The 23,538-nt window shown below is 56.6% G+C and overlaps 1 protein-coding gene across 1 annotated transcript in view; it reads left to right on the top strand.

Annotated features, from left to right (window-relative positions):
• Positions 1 to 23,538, top strand: part of SH3RF3 (SH3 domain containing ring finger 3) — a 115,897-nt gene that overhangs the window by 72,677 nt on the left and 19,682 nt on the right. The window contains exons 4-7 of the mRNA XM_072951200.1: positions 1,016 to 1,369; positions 9,203 to 9,279; positions 18,537 to 18,707; positions 20,493 to 20,716. Coding sequence (XP_072807301.1) covers positions 1,016 to 1,369; positions 9,203 to 9,279; positions 18,537 to 18,707; positions 20,493 to 20,716 — 826 coding nt within the window. The remainder of the gene's footprint in view (positions 1 to 1,015; positions 1,370 to 9,202; positions 9,280 to 18,536; positions 18,708 to 20,492; positions 20,717 to 23,538) is intronic.

Raw genomic sequence — 23,538 nt, 5'->3', positions numbered from 1 at the left:
CCTCCCCCGGCTGAGCAGGTCTCGCGGCGCTTTCTTTGGTTTGGTTGTAACTCACTGAGACGTGACCAGCTGCAAACCCCGCTCAGTCGGCGAGTGAGAAACCCCAGGGCTGAGGGGACTTTACTGCCTGGCCTGATGTCAGACCCTGTGTGTGGACGTGGCCCTTCCTGGCCCAGCCCCGGGGCTCAGCTGAGGATTTGGCACCTGCACCAGGCGACCTGCGAATCCACGGCCGGTGCTGCGTGGCTTCACCTGCCTGCAGGGACCTGGCGCCCTCAGGGGTTCCCTTGACTCACATGTTTCCTCTCTGGTTCCCACTGGAACCCAGGGCATCCTTTCAGGCCCACCCTGTCCCCCACCCCACATCCCCCATCCGTCACCCGTGAAGGCTTCAAACCCTTCTCCAAACTGGCCCCTGGATCGGGGCCTGAACTCTGTGCCCTGGGCTCTGCTAGTGCTTCCCTTGGACCCATGGTCCCCACTTGATCTGCACATGTCCAGTTCCAGGAGGGCCCCGTGTTCTGCCCCTCCCTTTCCTCACTGGCAAGGCTCTGCCAGCAGCCTGAGGACTGTCCACCTGGAATCCATCCAGCCTGGCAGGGCTATGTGCCGACGAAGCTGTGTCCTGCTGGTGCGGGAGGTGGGGAGCCCATAGGGTGCCGCTCCTACTCTGGTGCCCCCTCTGGGCATTTCCCAGGCATCACAGCTCAGCCACAATGGGGAGAAGGGGGACTCGCCTTTGGGTGGCCCCGCTCTCCCCTCCCCTGGTCCCTGCAGGTCTGCACCTTGCACCCCAAAAATGGGTGGCCCAGGGAAAGATTAGGGTGACACTGGGCTGACATGGCAGTGGTGCCTGGAAAACACAGCTCTGCAATAAAATCCCCTGACACCACCCCCAGCCTTTGTCGTGTTTTCAGGGCAGCATCCGTACTGTACGTGCTGTTGGAAGGATTGGCGGTTTGAACCCACTGTGTGCCAGGTGGCCGATACTCACTGCTACCTCCTCTGTCCTCAGCTCAATGATGCTGCCAAGCAGCTGATGGAGATGGACAAGCCGGGCCTGGCCGTGGCGTCCGGCTGCCTCACCTCCTTGCCCTCTGACCCCAGCACAGCCGTCAGAGCCACCCCGGGTCCCACTTCAGGCAGCACAGGGGCGGTGAGCGCCTTCCAGAGGCGTGTGGACAGCAAGAAGAATGCCAAGAAGCGGCACTCCTTCACGGCACTGAGCATGACGCACAAGTCTGCGCAGGCTGCCAGCCACAGGCGCTCCATGGAGATCAGTGCGCCTGTGTTGATCAGCTCCAGTGACCCCCGGGCCGCGGCCAGGATCGGAGACCTGTCGCACCTGTCCTGCAGTGCTCCTGCCCAGGTAATGTCGTGGTGCCTCCTCAGCTCCACCTGGCTCTCCATCCCCGAGTTGGTCCCCTGGGCTGGCGTGAGGGAGGCCAGGCAGTGGTGCATTTGGGGGTCTTGGCCTCAGGGTCGCCCAAGCCCTGGTGGGAGGTGTGTTTCAGTCTCAACCAGCATGATGTCAGGTGCTTCTCAGGGCCTGCGGCTGAGCCCCCTCTGCCTTCAGCCCCTCTGACGTGTTGGAAAAAGTCTTGGTTTAGTGCTCTTGTGTCTTCAGCATCTTGGTGACACTTGCTGACGTCCTCCCTGTCAACAGAGAGAAAGGGCTGGAGCTCAGACCCAGAAGTGGCCGGATGTTTGCAGAGTCCTTCTGTGTGGATGTGGCACTGGCTCTGTCCACCAGTGCAGCAAAGGGCGGACCTTGTTCTCTCAGCCAGCCAGACCAGGCATACCTGGAACCAGGCTGTCAGTGAGTCCAGATTCGTCCTGCTTACCGCACAGCAGGCCAGTAAATCGAGAGATGAGGCAAGGAATAGCAACTTTACTAGGAAAGCCAGCAGACCGAGAAGATGGTGGACTTCTTGTCTGAAGGAGGACCATCTTGCCTGGGTTTGGATGCTAGTTTCTTTTATAGAACAAGAGGGAGAGGTGAGGTGTGAGGAGGTAAAGTAAAACAGGCGTAGGCTGTTGCGAACATTTCCTGGTTCCAGCCAGACTTCCAGGGGGAGGTGTTAATTTCTCCTTGCCTGCAGTCATTCACAGGTGGGCCCCATCAGGATATTTCCTGTGAGCTAAACAAAAGTATTTTAGCTTAATGCTCAGGCCTGGGAGGCAGGGTCCCGGGAGATGGGCCATGATGTGTACATTTTAAACTGTAGCCCTCCTCCCTTTAGTGATTAACTTGTAGGAAAAAAAAATAGAATACAAAGGTTAAAGTAAAAGAAACTGACCCAGTCTGGGGCCAGACTTGTTCTTGCCTGTTACAAGGCCAGACTCGCCCACGGTGCCCAATCTCTAAGTCCTGTACTCGCGGGAAATGGACGCTGGCAGAGCTCTCTGGAACGTCCTCCTGCCCCAGGCGTTGGCAGGGGCTCCCCTTTCCCTCAGCTCACCTGCGCTCCGCCCTTGCTGCCACGGCTGCTGAGTTAATCCTCAGAGGGACCGTCGGGGCCCTGCCGTCAGTTCTACTGTCCACACGCCGGCCTGGTCAGGACGGGTCAGACCTTCTGGTCCACGGGATTTACCTGATGACATAGCTTGTGCTGGAGATGACTGAGGTCCTGGGACCTGTTTTCCCACAGGTACACGTGACCAGTGTGGTCAGAGGGTGAGAGGTCAAGCACAGCAGTTTGCACCTGTCTCTGACCCGGTTTAACTACACTGACAGGAGGTGGAAGAGTGGTGCTGAGAGCTGTGAGTTAAGGGCTGCGAACCAGGAGGCCAAACCCCCGCTCTGCCCCCGCCTGGCCCCGCCCCTGCCTTGGCCCCACCCCACTCTGGCTCTGTCTTGGCCCTGCCCCTGTCCTGGCGCCACCCCGACTCTGGCTCTGCCCTGGCTCCGCCCCTGCCCTGGCCCCACCCCACCCTGGCTCTGCCCCACCCCCGCCTGGCTCCGCCCCCGCCCTGGCGCTGCAGCGGGGCCTCCTTCCTGGTCTGCGCCTTCAGATTCACTCCCATCTTCCTGCCTCTGGACCACCTGGAGTCCCCTAGTAACGTTGACCTCCACCTGGGTGCTCCTGGAGATGCCCCGTTGCCTCAGACAAGCCCTGATCTCCTTAATGTGGCCTCAAAATCCCCCCAAACTGGGGCTATTGTCTTTCCACCACTTCCACCAGTCACTCCACCCTCCACACAGACCCTCACTTGTGCGCCCACGCTGGTCCGGCTTGGCTCCCCCTCCCAAGACTGTGCCACGGGTTCCTCTGCTGCTGTTCCTGCCCCCACCTGACCTCGCCCCCCCACCCCTCCCCTCCCAGGGCGAGACACAGTCGAGGCAGGACACCCAGCAGGCACGGGAGGGCATGCTCGCTTCCCCTCACACCTTGTCGCTTGTGTTCATAATCGACTTCCCCACCCCTGGACCTGGAGGCCCTTGGCAGGGACTGGATGTTGTTTACTCCTGTGTCCTGGCCCTGGCCCCCCCAGGCCATCTGTCCTCGGGTGGCCTGGGATCTGAGTCAGCTTGCTGGATTCCAAATGGGCTGCGCGTGAATCATCATGGCTCCAGCGATGACCTCCCTGCTATTACAGTCCCACGGGCATGGGGGCCCACGAGGACAGCTGCAGAGAAGGCGCAGCTGGGAGGTGAGCCCCTGAGGGCTCCCAGGGGAACGAGGTTGGGCTGAACCTCAGATGCCTGCCCTGCTCACAAGTGACCCTCATGAACTGTTCCTCCCTGCTTGGGGAAGTCAGAGGTCAGCTGAGTCCTTCGTGAATAATGGAGCGTCTGGGTCACCTTGCTGCTGGGGAGGGAGGCTGTTTCGTGCTGGTGAGTGTCTGCTTGTGGATGTCATCAGGCCAGAGCGGGAGGTAACTGCATATCAGAGCTGCCTGCTGTAAACCCCTTCGGAAGCCAGCAGGTGCCCCAGGCCATCTCCTGGCTGCCCGGCAAGCCTCGGTGGTGGCGTAGGCCTCCCGTGCCAGTCAGCTGGGCTGGTTAGCCCTCCAGGCCTGCTTCCTGCCCGCACTGCTCATCCACCATAGGCTGGTGCTGCATGGTGCCCTCACCTCAGAAGCCAAGGGACGCTGCCAAGGGTGCCTCCTTGCTGGTAAATGAAACCTTGCTGGGACAGCCGCACCTGCTGCTGCCACATCGTCTGCCCAGCTGTTTTCAGGCCACAGCAGAGGAGCCAGTGGTTGAGAAGAGACCATGTGACCTGCAGAGGCTGAAATATGTATCGCCTGGCCCTGTGCGGGGACACTGGCCCAGCCCTGGTCAGTGGTGTCCCCATCACTGTGGCAGAGGTGGGGTGTAGCCGCCGGTACACTGGCCTCCACAGGCTCCCACATGGAGGCAACACGCCACCTCCGCTCATGTTCTGTGGCCAAAGCAAGTCTGCTAGCCCAGCTCTGCTTGAAGGGGTGGGAAGTGGAGTCCACGGCACTCAGGGAGGAGCCCAGGTGTCGGAGAGTAGTCCACGGCACCATCTCCTCAGCGCCTCTGATTCTCTTTGAGTTTTAACTGCTTCACACAGAGGCCAGCAACCTCAGAGAGCAGGCAGTGACCCACAGAAGCCGAAGCTGGTGTTCCTCTGCCTGCGGTCCTTGGACGGCTGTGGGGTGCTCCTGGTGCTCTCCGTGGGGTGGCCGGGTCCATGCAGGCTGACCCCATCCAGCCAACAACTGGCTTTCACCAGACACGGTGTTTCTCAGCTTCAGAGCGACCATGGCTAACAGACCAGCTTAAAGTAAGCAAACGGAAGCCCTTGAGATGGGGGAATTGCCCTTTAAAATCGATGGAACGGGGGGTGTTTGAAATTCAGCAGCGAAAACATCAAGAAGGAGCGTTTCTTCAGTGTCTGAGGAGGGAAGGAAGGGTCCTCCTGGGAGCCTCCGGCATCTTTAAACGCGCCCACCTGCCACCTCCTCCTGCTGCCTCCGCTCCTCTGGGCTGCAGGTTGGCCTCCAGCGGAGGAAGAGGGGACCATCACACCAGGCTCCCTGCTCTCAGCCGAGCCTCCAGGCTCCTGCCTGCGGAGAACCTGAGTTTGTGTCTACATTTTCAGAAGGTTACAGATTTAATTCTGTGCCTTATAAGGAGCAAAAATAATTTTAAAAAAAATACGAAGTGAGTACAAGAAGAATAAAAAATCTCACCCCAAAGACTTCGCACAAGAAGAGCTTTCTCCGTAGACATAGGAGCTGCTGTCCAGGACTCACCTGGACAACGGGGCAGGGACGCTGGCCGCCTGGGCCCGGCTTTCCATCCACAGTGTCAGGTGCCAGTCATGTTTGTTCTGCAGTGGTGATGAGACAGGAATCATGTGTGCAGGTTTCTGCTGGGCCCCAGGCTGTCGCTGGTGGATGAAGGGGACCATCTAGACCCGGGACCTGTGAGCTGCCGTCCCTCTGTCCTCCCTCGTGTTTGGCAAGCTCTCGGCTAAAGGAGCAGCCATTGCAGGTCCAGGAGGGCTCTTGGTGGACCACATTCTCTAGGACCAGCCAGCCCAGCAGGAGACAAGGACACAGCTCCAGGGCCCAGAAGCAGATGGTAGGGAGCACCGTGAATCAGCACAAGGAAAGACCGCAGACCTGCCGGTAGGAGGAGACAGGAGGAGAGGAGGCCAGGGTGGGCACCCAGGGCCTGAGCCCACCTGTTGGCCATAAATATTTCATTCTAAAGTTGTCTGTGGGAAGCATGTTCCGAAGAGTCTGATTTACACCCTGTGTCACGGAGTGGTAGCGTGTAACGAATAAAACATGCCCATTTCACGGCTCCTTGGGGCGATGACAGTGCTTTTGGGGTCGGTGGCCCTGAGGACTGAGCCATCCGTGTCCTCGCCCTGCCAGGTGGCTCCCTGCCAGTCGGGCTGCGCTTGCCTGCCTGCCCTGAGCCCCAGCATGTGTCCGTCACGAGGCACCTGGAAAGAGTACGGTGAGCCACCGTATCCCAGCGGTCAGCCCTCCGGCGAGGGGCCTTGAGGGTGCGAGGGGTGTCGCCAGGAGGTAGGGAGCACGTCTGTCCCAGGGCTTTTCATCTGGAATAGCTGGAGCCGCTCTCCTTCCTCCATCCCTGCCAGATTTCCTCACTCCTGCCAAGCCTTCACTGATCCCTTAGGGCCCAGAATCATTTAAAAGTAAACCATTAAAAATCAAAGCAGAGTCAGCCACGAGCCCCTCACTGAGGATGAAACAGGTCCCCATCCCGACCCAGGAAGCCTGTTCCACATGATCAGAGCCAGGGGCCAGACTCTCCCATCCCCGCCTTCTGGAAGTGGTGCACAAGGGTGTGGCAGGGCTCCGGGCACTGCTGTCCTCCCCGGGCGGGGTAGCTGCTACAGCTTGGAGCCCCCTGTGATGCCTGGTGCTTAGAAGCCCTCAATCAGACCCCCGAGAGGACCCCCCGCCTGTGCTGTCAGCACACGGCTGCCTCCGGCTCGGCTGGGCCTGTGTCCACGGCTGTTCACAGCTCAGCTGCCAGTGGGGACACCCTTCCACCCCTCTGTTGACAGGAACAGAGGTGAAGAACGGGCTCAGAGGAGGATGGATGGGACCCTGCACCCCTGGGAGGTGACCCTGCACCCCTGGGAGGTCACCCGCCTCCGAGCAGAGCCAGGGGGCTCCCACCACTGGACATGATGCCAGAAGGGCCTTCATCTGGGCTCTGCGCTGCATGGGGGCCAAGTCGGAGCCCCGGGCTCAGTGGGTGGAGTTGTAGATGTTCTTCGTCTCGACCTTGACTTTTGGAAAAGAAGTTGTCACAGGTTTGACCTCTCCTGACCCCTTTCAGCTCTAATGGAGGATCTGCCCTGAGATCCCAGTTACTTGCTTTGTGGTCTTTGTCCTGTCGAGTTTCAGCCAAGGCCAGGTGTCCAGCAGCCGTCAGCATTGCCCACTGTGCTCCTGTGGGGCAGTTTTGTCACCCCAGAGCCGGGTGAGCTCCCCCAAATCCTCCAGCCCCAAACACCTGTCGTGAGGAGTTGACAGGTGTGGGGGCTGGAGGGCCAGCACTGTGGCCCAGCCCACACCTGCAGCCAGCCTCTGCCTCCGCCTGGGAGATGGAAACCGGTCTCCTCCGTGTGGACTGCCTCCTGTTGAATCATGGCTGGAGGGCAGCGGGGGTGTGGAAAGACCCCACGGTCAGCATCAGCAGCTTTGCTGTTGGGCCGGTTGCTGTTTCAGGAGAGTTTGCTTGGGCAGGAGGCCCTGTTACAGGAGCAGGGTCGTGGGTTTGGGTCCGTCTGAGCCAGTTGTCTCCTGGGTCCTGCCACCTGGCCTATGCCCTCAGCCATGCTGTGGCCAGCAGTGCCCAGGCCTGGTCAGCAGGATGGCCAATAGCAGGGTCACTCCACGGTCCTCCCCAGTCCCTTCCCGGCCCCCACAAAGGCACGAGTGTGGGATCATCTGAACCAGGGCCTGATCTGGAAACATACTCAGATGGGTCTGTCATTCTGTGTATCTCACTTTGAAAACTTGACGGGAAACCAGTCACTATTGATAGTAAAATGATGGAAAATTTGAACATACAGCCTTTGGAAAATTAACTGAAATTCCAGGTCCCTAAGTACCAGCGCCATCGTGTGTTATATAAGTGCCCATGCTTTTCCCTCAGAGGAAACGCACCCATCTAATGTGAAAGCAGCTGGCCCCGTGTCCAGTTCCCTAGCCCATCCCATCGATGCATGGCCCTCAGCTCTCCCAGCCTCATGCAGGTCCTCCCCTCGGCCGTGGGGGCGGTGCCTCACTGGCATCCAGCCTGCACCGGGAGCACGGGGCCTCAGCACCTGGTTCCTTGTGTTGTAAACGGTGCCGTGAAATCCTCGTCTGAACCTTCAACTTGCCTTGTCCATATATTTTAGGATTCGTTCTGAACAGGAAATGGGGGTCAGCAGGGCCCCCCTTCTCTCCAGAACTGAGAGAAGTTTTGTCAGTAACTAGATTTGGGCAGTGTGTATGGAAAGGGCCCGGGGCTCCTCCCTGCCCAGTTTCTCCCTGACTGTGAGCAGGGTAGCATTCCCTCTGCCCCTCATTCTGTCAGCCACTAGTCCTGCTGGTACAGGGGGGTGACATGCCCATGTCTAACCCCCAGAACCCATGAACGTGTCACCTCACTTGGCAGAAGGACAAGGAACTTTGAGACGGGAGACAGTCCTGGACCCCTGGGCCCAGCGTGAGCATAGGGGGTCCTTTTGAGATAAGTGAGGGGCTGACCCTGCTGCTCTGCTGGCTGTGAGGCCACAGGAGGGGCCCGTGCCTGCGGGTGGGAAAGGTTGGGATGGACTCTCCCTGGAGCCTCCAGAAGGAGCAGCCCTGCCACATGTGCTTTTAGGACCCCCCCAGAGCTGACCCAAGACGGGAAATCTGTGTCACACCAAGGCACTGGCTTGCGATCACTTGCGCAGCCACGGGAAGCTCTTGTGGACAATGTGGTGGGTCAGCACATAGCCCCAACACTGGGCTGCTGAGTTCATGCCCAGCCTGGCTGTGTGACTGAGCCACTGGCCTCCCTGCTCTGGGCCTCAGCTCCCTCATGGTGCAAAATGGTGACAGACAGTAGCTCCCACTTTACAGGCTTATTCTGAGAATGAAATGCATCATTCCAGGTGAAGTACTTAGAGCAGAGCATGGTCCCAGTGAGCTCCGCATGGGGGAGTGGCTGTCACATCCATGCCCTATGTAGGCCTCCCTCCCCCTCCTCACCCTGCCCCTGATCCAGGGCTGAACTTCCACAGCTGCCAGCATCCCTACCAGGTGTGTCTTTGGCCTCAGGGTGCGGACCAGGACCCGCAGGTGGCCCAGGGGCTCCGGGGGCTCACACACCCCCTCGTCTGCCAGCCTCTCTTTCAGCCTAGCCCTTCACCTGATGCTCACAGGAGCCCCTCTGGCCACGTACAGGCAAGCCCCTGCCGTGTGCTCCTGGGCCCTGCACTCGCTGGGACCCTGTGTCTGCAGGGACCTGCCTGACGCCTGTCCCCCTGAGTAAGCCCCATGGTCAGAGGCAGTGCCTATGCCCTAGTCGGCCCGAGCTCAGGTGGGTGGCTCCCTCTACTGGGCTGCAGGCAGAACCTGGGACCCTAGCAGGCCAAAGGATCAGGCAGCTGAGGGGCCAGATGTCCCTGGACTCCACCCCTACTGCCCTTCTCCCGCCGTAGGAGCCCCCGTCCACTCACTGTCTCCTCTTGTCTGTTTCCAGGACTCCTCCTCGGCCGGACCTGCCCCAGCAGCTGAACAGCAGGGCATGGCTCCCAAAGTCCAGCTGCCCCTCAATGTGTGAGCTGCCATTTATGTTTTTGGGGTCCCAGCCTTCAGCACGTCCCCCACCCCTGCGAGCATGTCAGTGTGGGGCTTTCTAGTGTGTCACCAGCTGGTCCCCTTGGTTCTAACAGGACTGCTGACGGGCAGCCTGAGAGCAAGTCCAGCAGGTCCTTTACCATCACTGTTCCTCGGACATTCAGTACAAGCAGGAGGGCGGTCTGGACATTTGATGGCACTTTGGCCGCTCAGGAAAGGGCTCCAGAGGCCCCTGAGAAGGTCAGTATGGGCCCTGCAGGGCAGAGGATGCCCACGCAGTGGGCGTCACCAACTGCTCAGGCGAGGCTCAGTATTTGAAGCACCCACGGCCACCCCCGTGTGTAGCAGCTGCATGTCACTCCCAGGGAGAGCCAGAGGAAGCATTGCTGGGACGCGAGGGGCCTGTCTGCTCTTGTTAAGTGACAGCTCCCGAAAGACGTGCAGTTTCAAGCTGCCATGTAAAGCTTACTGTGGAGAGTCACTGCCGTCTGCTCTGTCATTTGGCAATGAGTTCAGTTACTTGAACAAATGTTTAAGGTGGAGAGTATGAATTAGGCAAACCACGTGGCAGAAAGTCCCCCAGGTCCAGTACGGCCAGAGGGACACTTAGAGCCTGTGTAGCTGCAGAACACAATGGAATTCAGGCGAACGGTGCCTGCTGAGAATGCAGCCTGCCCGCCCTCAGAGGGATTCCTGCAGTCCGTGCTTGGTGCATGGTTCAGGCTCGCCTCCTCTGCCTGCATCTAGCGCGGATGGGGGCTCCCCAACACCCTCCCTTTACTGCTCAGTCTGGTGTGAATGGGTTCTTGTCACAGCCAACTAAACCAAGCACATTGGGACTTACCTGTTTTTACGTGGCCTCCTGAGGGGACAGAGGTTAGTAAGTGCTGTCCAGGTGTCTTTAGGCAGAAACTCAGGGCTCACAACACAGGACAGGAGGCACTCTCTTCCGACCAGATTTCCAGATAAGCTCCAGTGGCCTCCACTCAGACCTGGGGCGGCCCCCCGGGAAGGATGGGCAGTGGTCTTACTTGTTGAGAACTGAGTGCGGGACCCTATCCCTGAGGAAGCAGACCTGGTCCACAGAAGACCAGGGGGCCCTACTGTAGTTCCCCAAGAGAGAGGAGGGACAGGGGAGCTCTCAAAGGTCAAGGCGTCCCCAGCAAGTGCCTGAGTGCCTGACACTCAGGGGAACTGTTCACCTGTTCAGACAGAGCCAGCTCCTCCCTCCTGGGCACTGAGGGTCCGGTCCCCCAGGTCAGCCACTCTGCCTTTGAAACCCAGGAGGTAGTACGGGTCCAGGAATGTCACTCTGAGAGTCGTCAGTAATCCTGGAGGCCTCCGCCACGCGCAGACCTTCCACATCACGGAGGGATTTCATGTTTGATGCAGAGTTTGGAGGGACTTCTTTCTCCCCCTGCCCTCGCTCTGTCCTGAGGGGATGAGGGGGTCCGTGTGGCCCCCAGCCCCATGCCTCCTCCCTCTTCCTCACCCCCAGAGCATGGCTGTCCCTGTTTGGGTCGAGCTTTTCATTTAGGTAACAGAATGGACTCCGATACATCATTCAAAGGATGATAAGCATTTTGACAGGAATGTGTCCGCTGGTCATGTGGTCATCAGATGGACTGTGGCCAGCACGAGTGTCCCTGGCCCCTGCAAGTTAACGTGTGTATTCTGTGGCTGCACAGTTTGCCGTCAGGGAGATGAGACCTCCAGCTTTCTTCTCTCTCGGATTGCCTTGGCTGTTTGAGGTCTTTTGTGATTCCATACAAATTTTAGAATTGTTTGTTGTAGTTCTGTGAAAAAAAAGTGCCACTGAAATTTAGATAGGGATTGCACTGAATCTGTAGGTTGCCTTGAGGATTATGGGCATTTTATCAAACTAATTCTTCTAATCCGTGAGCACAGAATATCTTCCCATTTTTTGTGTCTTCAGTCTCCTTCATCGGCGTCTCCCGGTTTTCAGTGTAGAGGTCTTTCACCTGATGGGTGAAATTTCTAGGTATTTTACTCTTTTTGATGTAATTGTCAATGGTTATTTTTCTTCATTTCTCTTTTGTATAGCTTGTTGATAGATTTCTGTGTATTAACTTCATATACTGCAACTTTACAAAATGTATTGATGAGTTCTAGTGGTGTTTGGTGGTGGGTTCAGGATTTCCTATGTATAGTAGCATGTCATCCACAAACAGTGACAGTTTGACTTCTTCCTTTCTAATTCGGATTCCTTTTATTCTTACTGTCTGATTGCTGTGACTAGGGCTTCCGATACTATGTTGAATAAAAAGTGGCAAGTGTGGGCATCATAGTCTTATTCCTGATCTTAGAGAAGATGCTGTCAGCTTTTCCCTGTTAAGTACGATGTCAGCTGTGGGCTTACCGTGTAAGGCTCTTACTGTGTTGACGTATGTTCCCTCTATATCCACTTTGTTGGGAGTTTTTAATTGTAAGTGGATGTTGAATTTTGTCAGATGCTTTTTCAGTATATATTGAGATGATCATGTGGTTTTTATTCTTTAGTTTTTCAATGTGGTGTATCATATTTATAGATTTGCAGATGTTAAACCATCCTTACCTTCCTGGAATAAATCCACTTGATCACAGTGTATGAATTCTATTTGCTAGTATTTTGCAGAAGATTTTTGCATCTATGTTTGTCAACGATGTATTGGCCTGTAATTTTCTTTTTTTGTGTGGTGTCCTTATCTGGTTTCGGTATGAAGATAATACTGGCCTTGTAAAATGAGGTTGGTTTCCCTCCTGTTCAGTTTTGTGCAGGATTTTGAGAAGGATAGGAATTAAATCTTCCTGATTGTTTTGTGTGAAGCTTCCTCTTCATCCTGTGAACTTCCCTCTCAGAACTGCTCTTGCAGTGACCCATAGATTTTGGATCATTGTGGTTCCAAGTGTTTTTTAAAATTTCTTCTTTGATTTCTTCAATGGCCCATTCATGTTGTTTAATCTGCACGTTGTTGTGGTTTTCCCCACTTTTCTCTGTGACTGATTTCTAGTTTCACACAATTATGGTTGGAGAAGATGCCTGATACGACCTTCACCTTGTTAAGTTTATTGAGACCTATTTTGTAAACTAACATGTGATTTATCCTGGAGAATGTTCCGTGTGTGCTTGAGAAGAATGTGTATTCTGCTGCTCTTGGACAAAATGGTCTGTATATATCCATCTGGTCTAATGTGTCATTTAAGGCCAATGTTTTTCTATTTATTTTCTACCTGGATGATCTGTCCGTTGATATAACTCGGGTATTAAAGTCCCCTGCTACTATTGTATCACTTTTAATTTCCCCCTTCATGTTCATTAATACTTGCTTTATGTATCTGGGTACTTCTATGTTGGGACCATACACACCTACACATTTATAAATATTGCATCTTCCTGCTGGACTGAACCCTTTATCATTACACAGTGCCCTTCTTTCTCTCTTATTACAGTCTTTGTTTTATACTCTGATTTGAATATAGCTACTTCAGCTTTATTTTCATTTCCATTTTAATGGAATATCTTTTTCCATGTCTTTGCTTTTAGTCTGTATGTATCTTTACTTCTGAAGTGAATTTCTTGTAGGCAGCATATAGATGGGTCTTGTTTTTTTTTTAATCCATTCAGCCACTCTTTCTTTTGAATGGCAAATTTAGTCCATTTACATTTAAAGTAATTATTGATAGATATGTGCTTACTGCCACTTTGATAATTGTTTTCTGGCTGTTTTTGTGATTCCTCTCTGTTCCTTTCTTTTTATCTTTCTATCTTTCCTTGTTTTGGGTGGTTTTCTTTAGTATTATGTTTACATTCCTTTCTCTTTTTCTTTTGTGTATTTACTGTAAGTTTTTCCCTTGTGGTTACAATGAGGTTCACATATAACATCATTTTGCCTAGTTCTGTGTTTGTTTCTATGTAGTAGGTAAATCAGCTACCTCTCCCAGGCTTGAAGGAGTGTCTTTACTTAGGAGATGTCTGGTGGGGCCCAGAGAGGCAGTCTTGCCTGGCCACCACAGACAGTCACTCAAGGGGTGTCCCCTGCGTAGGCTGTGTGCATCCTGTGGTGGGGGACTGAGAGATGCTGGTGGGTGGGGTGGCCTTGGATCAGCTGTGGGCCCAGCCACAGTAGCTGCCAGGCACTGGTGGGCAGGCTTGTCACTTGGAGGGCTGAGAAGTCTGGCCGAGGGGCGGGGTGGGTGGGGTTTCATCAGGACACGCCTACTGACACTCACAGGTTAGATGGAGAATTTCAAAACGGGCCCTACCTGGCTGGGATTAGCAAGGTAGCCTGAGATCACAGAAAGGGCTCCAGCAGTGACTTCGTCCCTGGGAGGCTTCCCACCTGGTTCCTGCGTCTCTGGCAGATGCTTCCACATTAGTAAGTAGGTCCCCTTCCCTCATAGTCAGTGCGCTTTTCAATCTGGTATTTTTGTCCTGGTTTTTGAGTTGAGAGAGCCTGCACCTGGGCCCTTGGAGTGTGGGTTTTCCAATCCCTGCAGTTTTGTAGTTTTCCTGGCCATATTCCCTATTGGTTTTCCAAGCCAGGTTTTGGGGGGTCATCTCTCTTGAGCAGAATCTGGAGGTTGGGGTTACTCACCTCATGAGGAGCTCGAATCCCTCGCTCCTCAGGGCAGAGACCCATCCTTTGTGGTCCCTCCTGACTGGATTGCTGCGGCTGGGGGTAGTTTCCTTGGCAAGTCTGTCTCTGCCTCCCCTTCCCGTCTCCATGTTGTCCTTTTTCCCTGCTGTGGAGGCTGTTCGGCAGTTCGGCAGTTCCCAGGTCCCACAGGCGGTCGTGGATTTGCTGTGTCCATGGGAGGAGGGGAGTTCCTCAGTAGGTCATGCTGAACCGGACAGTCAGCAGGTGGGCGCGTGTCTCGCTGGCCTGAGCCCTGGGGCCCCTGGCAACCAGGAGAGGCACAGGCTCTTCGCAGGAGGGATGGAAAGACTCTTTCACTTATTTCGGAAGAACCGAGCGAGCTGTCTGGAGGAGGGAGGGTGTGAAGCTAATGAATCACAGTACGGCGATTCGAGTGGAAGGGAATCTGTAGGTGGTTAACTCACTCCTGCCAAGTCAGCCAGTGATAGGGGAGTGCCGGCTGCTCCCGGAGGGCAGGCTGCCTGGGGACACAGCCTTGACCCTGGCTGAGCAGGTGCACCTGTGCTGGGAAAGGCCTGACTTTCCAGCGACTCGCACTGGCAGGGCTGCGTCTGCCTAGAGGAGGGCACCTTTTCTGATCGACACGAAAGCCCCACGCAGGCTACTGGGCAGTGGGGAAGAGGCTTTCAGAATCAAACGCTCCCACCCTTACCTGAGTATAAGCACTGACCTGGTGAACCCACAGAGGCGAATCCGGGCCTGGAGGGGCAGCGAGCCTGCCCTACAGATTGTGCAGGACTGCCCTGAGCCGTCCGTGGAGGCGGTGCTGAGCTCGAGGCCTGTAGGAGGGGTGGAGAGTGGGGGGGGGTGCCAGGAGCCACCAGGGCCCGTCCCGTGCCTGGCCAGGGCCCCCAGGCTTGCTGAGGACAGGCTGCAGCTCCAACACTGTGGGCACCATCAGCACACGGGGCTCTGCCAGGCACGGCCGAGGGGATGTGGTGGGAAGGGGTGCCAGGGGTGCACCCCGTGGCCGCACTGGGAACAGGACAGAGTGACCAGGCCCGTTGCAGGGATGGAGAGCTGCAGGCATCAGGTTGGGAGCCAGCCAGTCCCTCCTCTGCTCCAGTGTGGTCCCCCTGTGGCATTTTCTTGAGTCACTCTGAAGGAGCGGACGCCCGAGGACACGTTCCCTGGGCAGCACCACCCCCGCACTAGCCGCAGGCAGATGTACAGAGCGCAACAGAGGCCTACAGTCCCATGTGCTTCCGGCTCTCCTCCGAGGCACCGAAGGGAATCGGGCGGGGGCACAGCCTTTCCATGTGAGGCAGGTGTATTTACATCTGTCATCCCAGCAACGCACAGCACACCCAGAGGTCCAACTTGAAACACTGAGACCCGAGGAGGGATTGCTCATTGGAGAACAAATTTAAAATGAAGATGAAGATAGCAAGGGCATTTGTGCCCCACATGGAGCCCCTGCTCCAGGCCCGCCTCTCCCCACCAGGTCCCTGAAGCCACGTACTGTACCGCCTGCCTCTAACTCGCTGCTGCTGCATAAACACAGACTCTCCATCTTTTTGAGCCTCTGTTTGCTCAGCTGTGAAGCGGGCGGGGAACCCAGCCTCAGCGTTCACAGGGGGCTAAGGCAAGACCGTGACCAGTGTCAGCTCCCCCCCCTCCGCCCCCGTCCTGCCTCTGCCCAGGGCAGCCAGCTTGGGGGCAGCCCTGCATGCTGTCCAGCAAGCCCCACGTGGCAGGCAGCTCCTCATAAACAAGGTAAAACCGAGTTCTGACTCTGCTGACTTTGAAGAGGAGGATGGCTCATTTCCCGGGGACCAAGGCATCCTTGGAAGTGACACCCGGGTTCCCTGCCATTGTTAGTGCCCACCCGAGGGGCACCAGAATCACTGGGCATCTGATAAATAGCTGAAACTGGGAAGGAAATACCACTTCCCACTGTTAAGAGCCTAGACGTCCCATGTGAGGAGGTGGACGTGGAGTAAATCCAGATCTGTGTGCAAATAAGTTAATGACAAGGCTCAGCAGAGCCTGGGGTCCTAGAAGCGGGCGGTGCTAGTGCCCCAGCCCGAGGGACCCACACTGGGTCCACACTGGGCAATGGTTTCAACCAAGTTCACCTCTCAGTTGCCTGTTTTCTGCCTTTATTACATCATTAGGGGCCATGGTGTATTTATTGAAAGTAAAAATGGAATTTTGAAAGAAGACTTTTCTGACTTAAAGGTTGATCAAGACAACTTGAGGCTCAAAATCTGAAGAAGGTTCATTCTTTTCGTGATGGGGATTTTATCTTGTTCCTTAAATGACTCAGGGACCCTACCTAGCACATCGAGTGAAGGCAGTCAGCTCACCCCCAGAGACAGTCACACGTGTGATCTGACAGCGCCTCCCCAGGGTCAGACTACGCGCATGGCTTGGCTGGTGTCTGCCGCAGTTGCTCACACTTACGCTACTGTTAAAATCTGGGTTGAGCCCTGCCCTGGGGAAGTGGGTGCTGGTGGACACTGAGCCGGATGTGGGGGGCTGGGGAGTGGGTCCATCCTGGGCCACGGAGCCAAATGAGCCTCACACTCGTTGCCTGGGGTCTGTCCTCTCTCCACAGGGACAGTGCCTCCTCCTGCAGGCATCCCTGTGTCCACGGCTTCGCTCAAGTGGATGGTGGGGTGGCCCCTTAAGTCACCCAGGTCCCAGAGGCTGGGTAGGTGGATGGGAGGCAGAGAGAGAGAGACCCAGGCAAAGCTCCCTTTGCATCGTGTCCTGCCCGCCGTGCCCTGGAGGAGGGACCCTGGCCCCCGGGACTGGAGGCTGGTTGGTATCTGTGAAAAGAAGCTCTTTCAGCTCCCGTCTCCACTGCCTCTTTGACCTGCCGCTTATCCGTCCACGTGTCCCGGCTTCTCCCTCCCCCAGCCCCACCACCCTCTCTCCTAGCCCAGGTCCCACCTGGACCGAGGCCTGGGTCCTCTGTCTCCTCGATGTCAGCCATCCTCTGCCCCCAACCCCCAGGGACTGAGATTGTTTGGAGACCCCATGTCACATGCACCCTTGGGAGTCATCACCCCCGCTTGGTGTCCCCTTGGCCACTGTGCGTCACCAGCCACAGAATCAGAAAGACCATTCTCACACGATGAAGGGGCAGAATGAGGCAAACAAAAGGGTCTTCTGTTTCACTGTTTCCTTGCAAGCAGGCGGGTCACAGTCCCTCACACACCAGCTGCCCCCTCTCTCCAACCTGCCTCCCACGTGAGGCAGCCTCGAGCCACGTCTGGAGCTCTCAGGGGACTTTGTAGAGATTCCCGGTCACCCCCAAGAGCCCCCTGAGTGGCACAAGCGTGAAAGCAGTTTCATGCCCAGCACTCCCCTGGTCACCTGGTGGCGGCTGGATCATGTGGGTCTTCACCCCAGACAACGAGGTCCTCCTGGTGGGGCCTCATTCACCCTCCCTGAGGCCCTGAGTCCTTCCTCCTGTCACTTTTGTCTTTAAGACTCAGTCCATCTCTCACCCAGGGGGAGAGGGGGAGGGGAAGGAGCCTGAGCAAAGGATGTGGGGCAAGGCCTTCGATGAAGAGGCAGAGGCACAGGGCTGGGGGGTGGGGGGGCGGTGGTCAGGACGCTAGGGTGGGGGCAGGTTTTGTGCATCTGGTTTTACTGTATTTCATGGCCAGGACTTCTGTGTCCTGCGGGCTTCTCATCCTGTTCTAGCCTCTTCCTCCGAGGTCCCTCTGACCCAGGATGCCTCCCTTCTCCTCACTTGAACCCAGTGAGGCCCTCCTGTTTCTGTGTCACCTGCTAAGAAGGGCCTCTGGGGTCAGGAGGGTGCTCTGGGGGTCCGGGAGCTCCAGTCCCCAGAAGCCCACCCAGCAGGGGCAGCGTGTGCACCAGGCAGGTCCTGGTGGGAGGCCTGGGGGGGGCATGCCTCTTAAACGTGTCTCTGTTCCTCACTGAAGTGAAGCCCCCGCCCCCTTTCCTGCCGGGATCTGTGACACTGTTCTCTCTTAAGTTAAAATCACCTGCTCCACAAACCCCCAAGGTAGCAAGGACTCACGAGTGGTACCCAAGGGTGGGGACGGGGATCACTGGGCAGCTCATGGGGTCCTGGCTGAGGCAGAGGCACAGCTCCTAAGCCCCAGGCCGGGGTTCACGCCACGAAATAGTTCAAAAAGGCTTAAAAGTAGAATTTAAATCATTAGTCACAGATCTATGGCGTCCGTAACCGGCTGCTTTTTCTTTAAAAGGGCCTCTGAGTCTCTTCCAGCTCAGAGAGCGGGTGAGCAGGGCAGGTGAGACCAAGTGAGGAAAACCCAGCCCCGGGCCGCACACGTAGCCAGCCTGCTTCCCCTAAAGCTTTCCCTTGCCCGGAGCACGGTGTCGGCAGAGGAGAACGGAATAAGACGGCGGGGTGGCGGGGGTGGTGCTGCTTCTGGCACATCCCCCGGGGCCTCCGGCCACTGAGCTCTGGGTCAGTACAGGCCGTGCGGGAGCGCGGCTCCAGATGACCAGGGGAGGCCGTCCCTTCCCCGCAACGCGTGCACCTCCGCACCTGTGCACCTGGCTCCGGCCTGCGCTGCGGGGTCGGGCGGGCGGTGGGCACCGGCGCGGCCCCAGCACCCCCTCTTCCCGCAGGTACCTGGCGCTCTACGCCTACAAGCCCCAGAAGAGCGACGAGCTGGAGCTGCGCAAGGGCGACGCCTACCGCGTCCTGGAGAAGTGCCGCGACGGCTGGTTCAAGGGCACCGCCCTGAGGACCGGGCTGTCGGGCGTGTTCCCCGGGAACTACGTGACGCCCGCGTCCAGGTGAGGCGTCCGCGCTGCCCCCGCCCCGCGCCGCGGTCCGGGGACCCCACGCACAGCCCGGGGCGGCCAGGGCACCCCTGCCGCGGGAGCCGGGCGCCCCACCTGCCCCGTGGCGGGGAGAAGGCCTGGGGTGGGTGGAGAAGGCGGGGCCGGGGAGGGGGACGAGTCGCTGGTGGAGGTCACAGAGTGAGATCAAGTGGGCGTCCCTTCCAGTGCGTGTGCGCGTGAGTCCAGCAGGTGTGTGCTCAAAACACACGGCATTCACGTACCTGATGGAAACCGTTCATATTCTCCAAATTTAACAACTGTTATTGAGTGGAGCATTATGGGTAATTAAATTTTTTCTTCCTCTTTGTGCTTACCTGTGTTTTACAAACTTACCATTATTTTTATAAAATAGAAAAAGCAATTTTAAAAACTTGGCCCAGAGTTGTCAGATGTTTCCGCAGACAGGAGATGCACTGCAGGGTTCAGAGTCAGTCTCACTGCTGGGAACCTCAGAGGACACGCGGGTCCACCGGAAACTCACCCCGGGGCTTCTGCCCTCCTTGCAACAAGACTTCAGTGCAAACAAATAATGCTCAGACCTGCACTGATGGCTGGACTGATTTGTAATTCAGAGCCGTCGGAGAGGGGAGCCACGTCACCCACGGCCCCTCCCAAAAAGGCCCATGATTTGTGAGCCCAGTTCATTTAACTTCTACACATTGTTTCCTGGGGTAAAAGTGAGTTTAACAGGCAGCAGTAGCAGATGTGGTTGAAAAAGGAATTCACAGTTTGAGCTGTCCAGCTGACAGTGTTCCCTGCCTCCCGGCAGATTTCCCAGCCCTAAGGGCCAAGGAAGGTGCTGCCTGTGGTCCTGGAAGGAGAGGCCTTGTTCAGGAGGCCCTTCTCCCCACAGCAGCTCTGCAGAGGCCATGACTTCCCTGACTGGGGCCACCGGCAGCGGCACCCAGCCACCAGGAGGCAGGGCGTCCAGCCTGGTCCAGGAGCCACAGGCGGCACTGCCTGCTCCCCTCTATGTGTGGCTCCAGGGACTCACAGCTGAAACCCTGAGGGAACAGAAGGGGAGTTTTCCTGGCTTTTGGACAAATGGGATCCCTGAGACTGGACCAGGAGCTTCCCAGCCCAGACCTGGCCACACCTTGCACACTCAGAGCCAGTGCACAGTTCAGTGCCAGCACGTGTGGAAGCCATTGGAAGCTCAGTTCAGGTCCTGTGCTCCTTTGTGTTTCCTGGAAAGTCTGGAGTGAGAGGCATCTATTTTGAGTACCAAACGGGAGTTCCCTGGCATCCCTCAGAAGCGCAGGGCTTGTCTGCGCCCTTCCCTGGGGGCCCAGGAACAAGAAGGTGCGTCCAGAGGGAGGCCAGTCCTCACCATTGCTTCCCGCCTCGTGCCAGATGCATCCACGCTACTCCTGCTGCATGTGTTTGGGGACACACAGCTGTTGGCTAGACTGAATCAAGGCAGCAGCTCTAGAACAAAATAGCTTCGTTCCTCTGTTTCTTGGAGTTCTTTTGCTGTTTCTTAAATATTCACTTCTGGAGACTGAAGGTTGTAAAGGTGCTCTGCTGCCCAACCTGAGCTCTGGGCACCACTTGCCTGCAGGGCTCACCTTGGTGGTATTTTACCCAGGGTTTGACTCAAGCCCAGGGTTTAACCCCTGGACGTTGTGGCCTCTCTCTCTCTCAGAGCCCCCGGGGATGAGCAGGGCTTTATCAGTGGCCTGCGTCGGGGGCTTTTGTCTGTGTCCTCATCTGACTTCATTCTCTTTGTTTCCTCAGGGTTCCCGTAGGAGGGGCTGGGCTACCCCGGAATAATGTGGTCGGAGGGTCTCCACTGGCCAAAGGGATGGCAACAACCCTCCACCCATGCGGTGGGGGTCTGAGCAGCCCGGCCACAGTCCAACACCAGGTCCAGCACCAAGAAGCCTCTCCCCCGATGGGCAGTTGTCTGCGGCACTCAGCCCAGCCGGCGGCCAGCCAAGCCCGGAGCGCCGCCCCCACCGGTACGTAGGAGGCTCACGGGAGCCTCATTCTGCTGGAAAATTTGAGGAGGGGGTCCCAGGGGCACAAATCTCAAGTGTCCTTTTGGCCCAGGTCTCGAGCAATCCACAGAGGGGTCATTGTAGTCATGAGCTTCTGCTAGTGTGGAGGTGTCCTGACTCACCACACAGCCTGTCCTGGCAGCTGGAATGGATGAGACCTTCACAGATATGTACATACCTTGTGTAGCGAGAGGACTGTGTGGTTACCTTGGCACCTCTGGACGCCCCATGAGCGACTGTGGGTCAGCTGCATCTGTGTGCCAGGCACTAAGGGGTCTCCCAGTTAGGCAGTGCCCCCAGGACAGAGCTGGTAACAAGACACAAAGTCCCTTTATGAAATGCTTTGAGGCTGGAAGGAGTGATGGCTGTTCACCGTCCTGGAACTTCGCCAGCAGCCAGACTGACCGGAAGGGAGGAGAGGACGCTGCAGCTGGCCTTACTCTTTCTTCAGAGAATGTCACTGGAGTACTCAACGCATGGAGCCAAAAATGTAAATGCAATTTGTTACTGACGATACGGGGGTTGAACTCTCGTCCAGGCCGTGGGGACCCTCAGGGGATTCTGAATAAGAGGGCAAGATTTTCCTGCACATCGTCGGGCACCATCAGGAGGAAGAGCTGGCTTGGGGACTGGGGAGGTGTTGCCGTCCAGCTGAAAGGTGGCAGTAGGCCTGAACACAGCAATGGGGTTGCAGAATTGGGGCAAAATGATGACGTATCAGGAGGCACATGGGCTGGGATGTGGAGGTGGGCTGGTGGAGGTGCTCGGAGGAGCAGGGGCCCAGTCTGCAGTTTGCAGATGTCTGGACTGGCTGCCCTGGAGAATGATAAGGCACCCCTTGCCAAGAGGAAACAGAGGGGCTGGTTCTTGGGGAAGGCAGTGGCTTGTGGCTTTGAGAGGTGTTGTGGGCTCTAGTCCACTGCGGCCCTGGCTCATTTGGCTCCTTATGTGGAGCTCCCATCCGTGTGCAAATCCCACCTCACCGCAGTGGAGGCAGACATGCTGGCCCACCACCTGGCCTGGACTCTGGACCGACTCTGGAATGTGACTTCCATTCAGAAGACGAAACATGAGGGGCCCATGGATCCCTTTCAGGGTGAAGGTGGTGATAAAAGCATCCAGCTGTTCAGGGGAGGAGGCTGGCCTTCGGGGGCCCAGTGCCCTGGCATCCGTGGGAGTTGGGTGGCCTTCTGGTGCCTGCGCCCAGCCTCATGCTGAGTGCTGTCCCCTCCAGCAGTGGTGGGGTCTGTTCCATGGAATCCTCAGGGGAGGGCTTGGCACTGGCCTGGTGTAGGGCCTCCAAAGCGGACCTGCCGGCACAGGGACTCTGCGCGCCTGCAGTCTTTGTGTTCAGATTGTGTACGTAGACTTCCGTTAGTGAAAAGTGAGGTCTGATTTTGTAGCTGTGGCCTATGGGGCTGTGGGAAGAAGCAGGAGTCTCTGTACTGAAAGAGTCTGCGGCAACCAGACCTCTTGCCCCAACCGTGACCTTCCAACCAGCTGTGCCTTAGAGCATCTGAGGGTGTTCACTGGTAGTCTCTGGCTAGGGGTGCAGCCACTGAGTACCTGGTGACCACAGGACCCCACACAGAGCCCCCAACTGCTGTACTGTGACCAGGTCCAAAGGGCACCAGGGTACTGATCTCCTTGGCCCTCGGAGCACCTGGGCAACTGAAGGCCCAGGCCAGGTCCCTTCTGCTTATAAACTTCCTGTCCATTTACCCCAGGCTGCCATGAACGTTTCTCTGTGCTCCACGATGGAGAGGTCAGCGGGCTTGCCCCTCACAGTGTGCACGCCCAGCACGGCCGCCCTGGGCCTGCACCAGATACCCTGCAATGGCCTTTCCATGCTGTGCCAGGCTGGCGACTCCCCAGTTCAAAGACAAAACATGACCTGCCTGTCTCATCTGTGGCCTGGAGTAACAGCAGAATCAAAGAACTGGCACGGCCAGGACAGAACGGCATTGCATCTCTGTCCTCAGTCACCATGGTAACCACCACAGGGAGACAGGCGTGCTCCCCCATCTATTTAATGTCATGTGTGGGAACAGTGAGGCGCAGGAGGGTGTGACGGCTTCCCCAGTGCGTTCCAGCCCTGGCTTGTCCCCACATTATTGCTGCTACAGCCAGGCTACCAGATGTCCCCTGTCACATCAGTAAATTAAACTCATGGAGTTACCCCGGCATCTTCCTCTTCACTGTGCTTCTTGAGAGAGAACGTACCGCTGACAGCACAGATCATGGACCGCTCCCGGCAGTGATTGCCCGTCTCTGCAGACCCCAAGCCAGGCCCCTGAGAGGCCTTCGTCAGTGTTCTCAGCCGAGCTGAGATCAGGCAATTGGACGAAGGCATCCACCCCGTGGCCAAGAGCCCTGAACAGCCATTGGTTCCTCTGCACAGAGCCCTGGAGGAGAGCTGCGTATGCTACTCTGCCAGGCTCTGGAGATGCAGAGAACCAGAGACCTGTTTCTGCCCCACCTCAGAGAGAAGGACAAGGGAGCAATGCTTATGGTGGAAGTGGGAAAGCCCTGTGGTAGAGGCCTGCAAGGGGATGTCTGATGGCAATAAAGAAGCACTAGGCATGCAAAGGAGTGGGAAATATGACCCACAAGATGAGTTCGATCAACCAGTCGACACTGACCAGAACCTGCACAGATGTTGGAATTGGTGGACAGAGGCATTAAAACAAATGTTGTAATAGCATTTCATATGCTCCTAAAGTTAAGTAGAAACATGGAAGCTATTTTAAAGTTCCAAATCAAATTTCTAAAAATAACTACAC

The sequence above is a fragment of the Vicugna pacos genome, chromosome 28, assembly GCF_048564905.1.
Source record: "Vicugna pacos chromosome 28, VicPac4, whole genome shotgun sequence".
Classification (NCBI taxonomy): domain Eukaryota; kingdom Metazoa; phylum Chordata; class Mammalia; order Artiodactyla; family Camelidae; genus Vicugna; species Vicugna pacos.
Note: the sequence above shows the minus strand (reverse complement) of the source record. Positions and strands in the feature narration are given on the sequence as shown.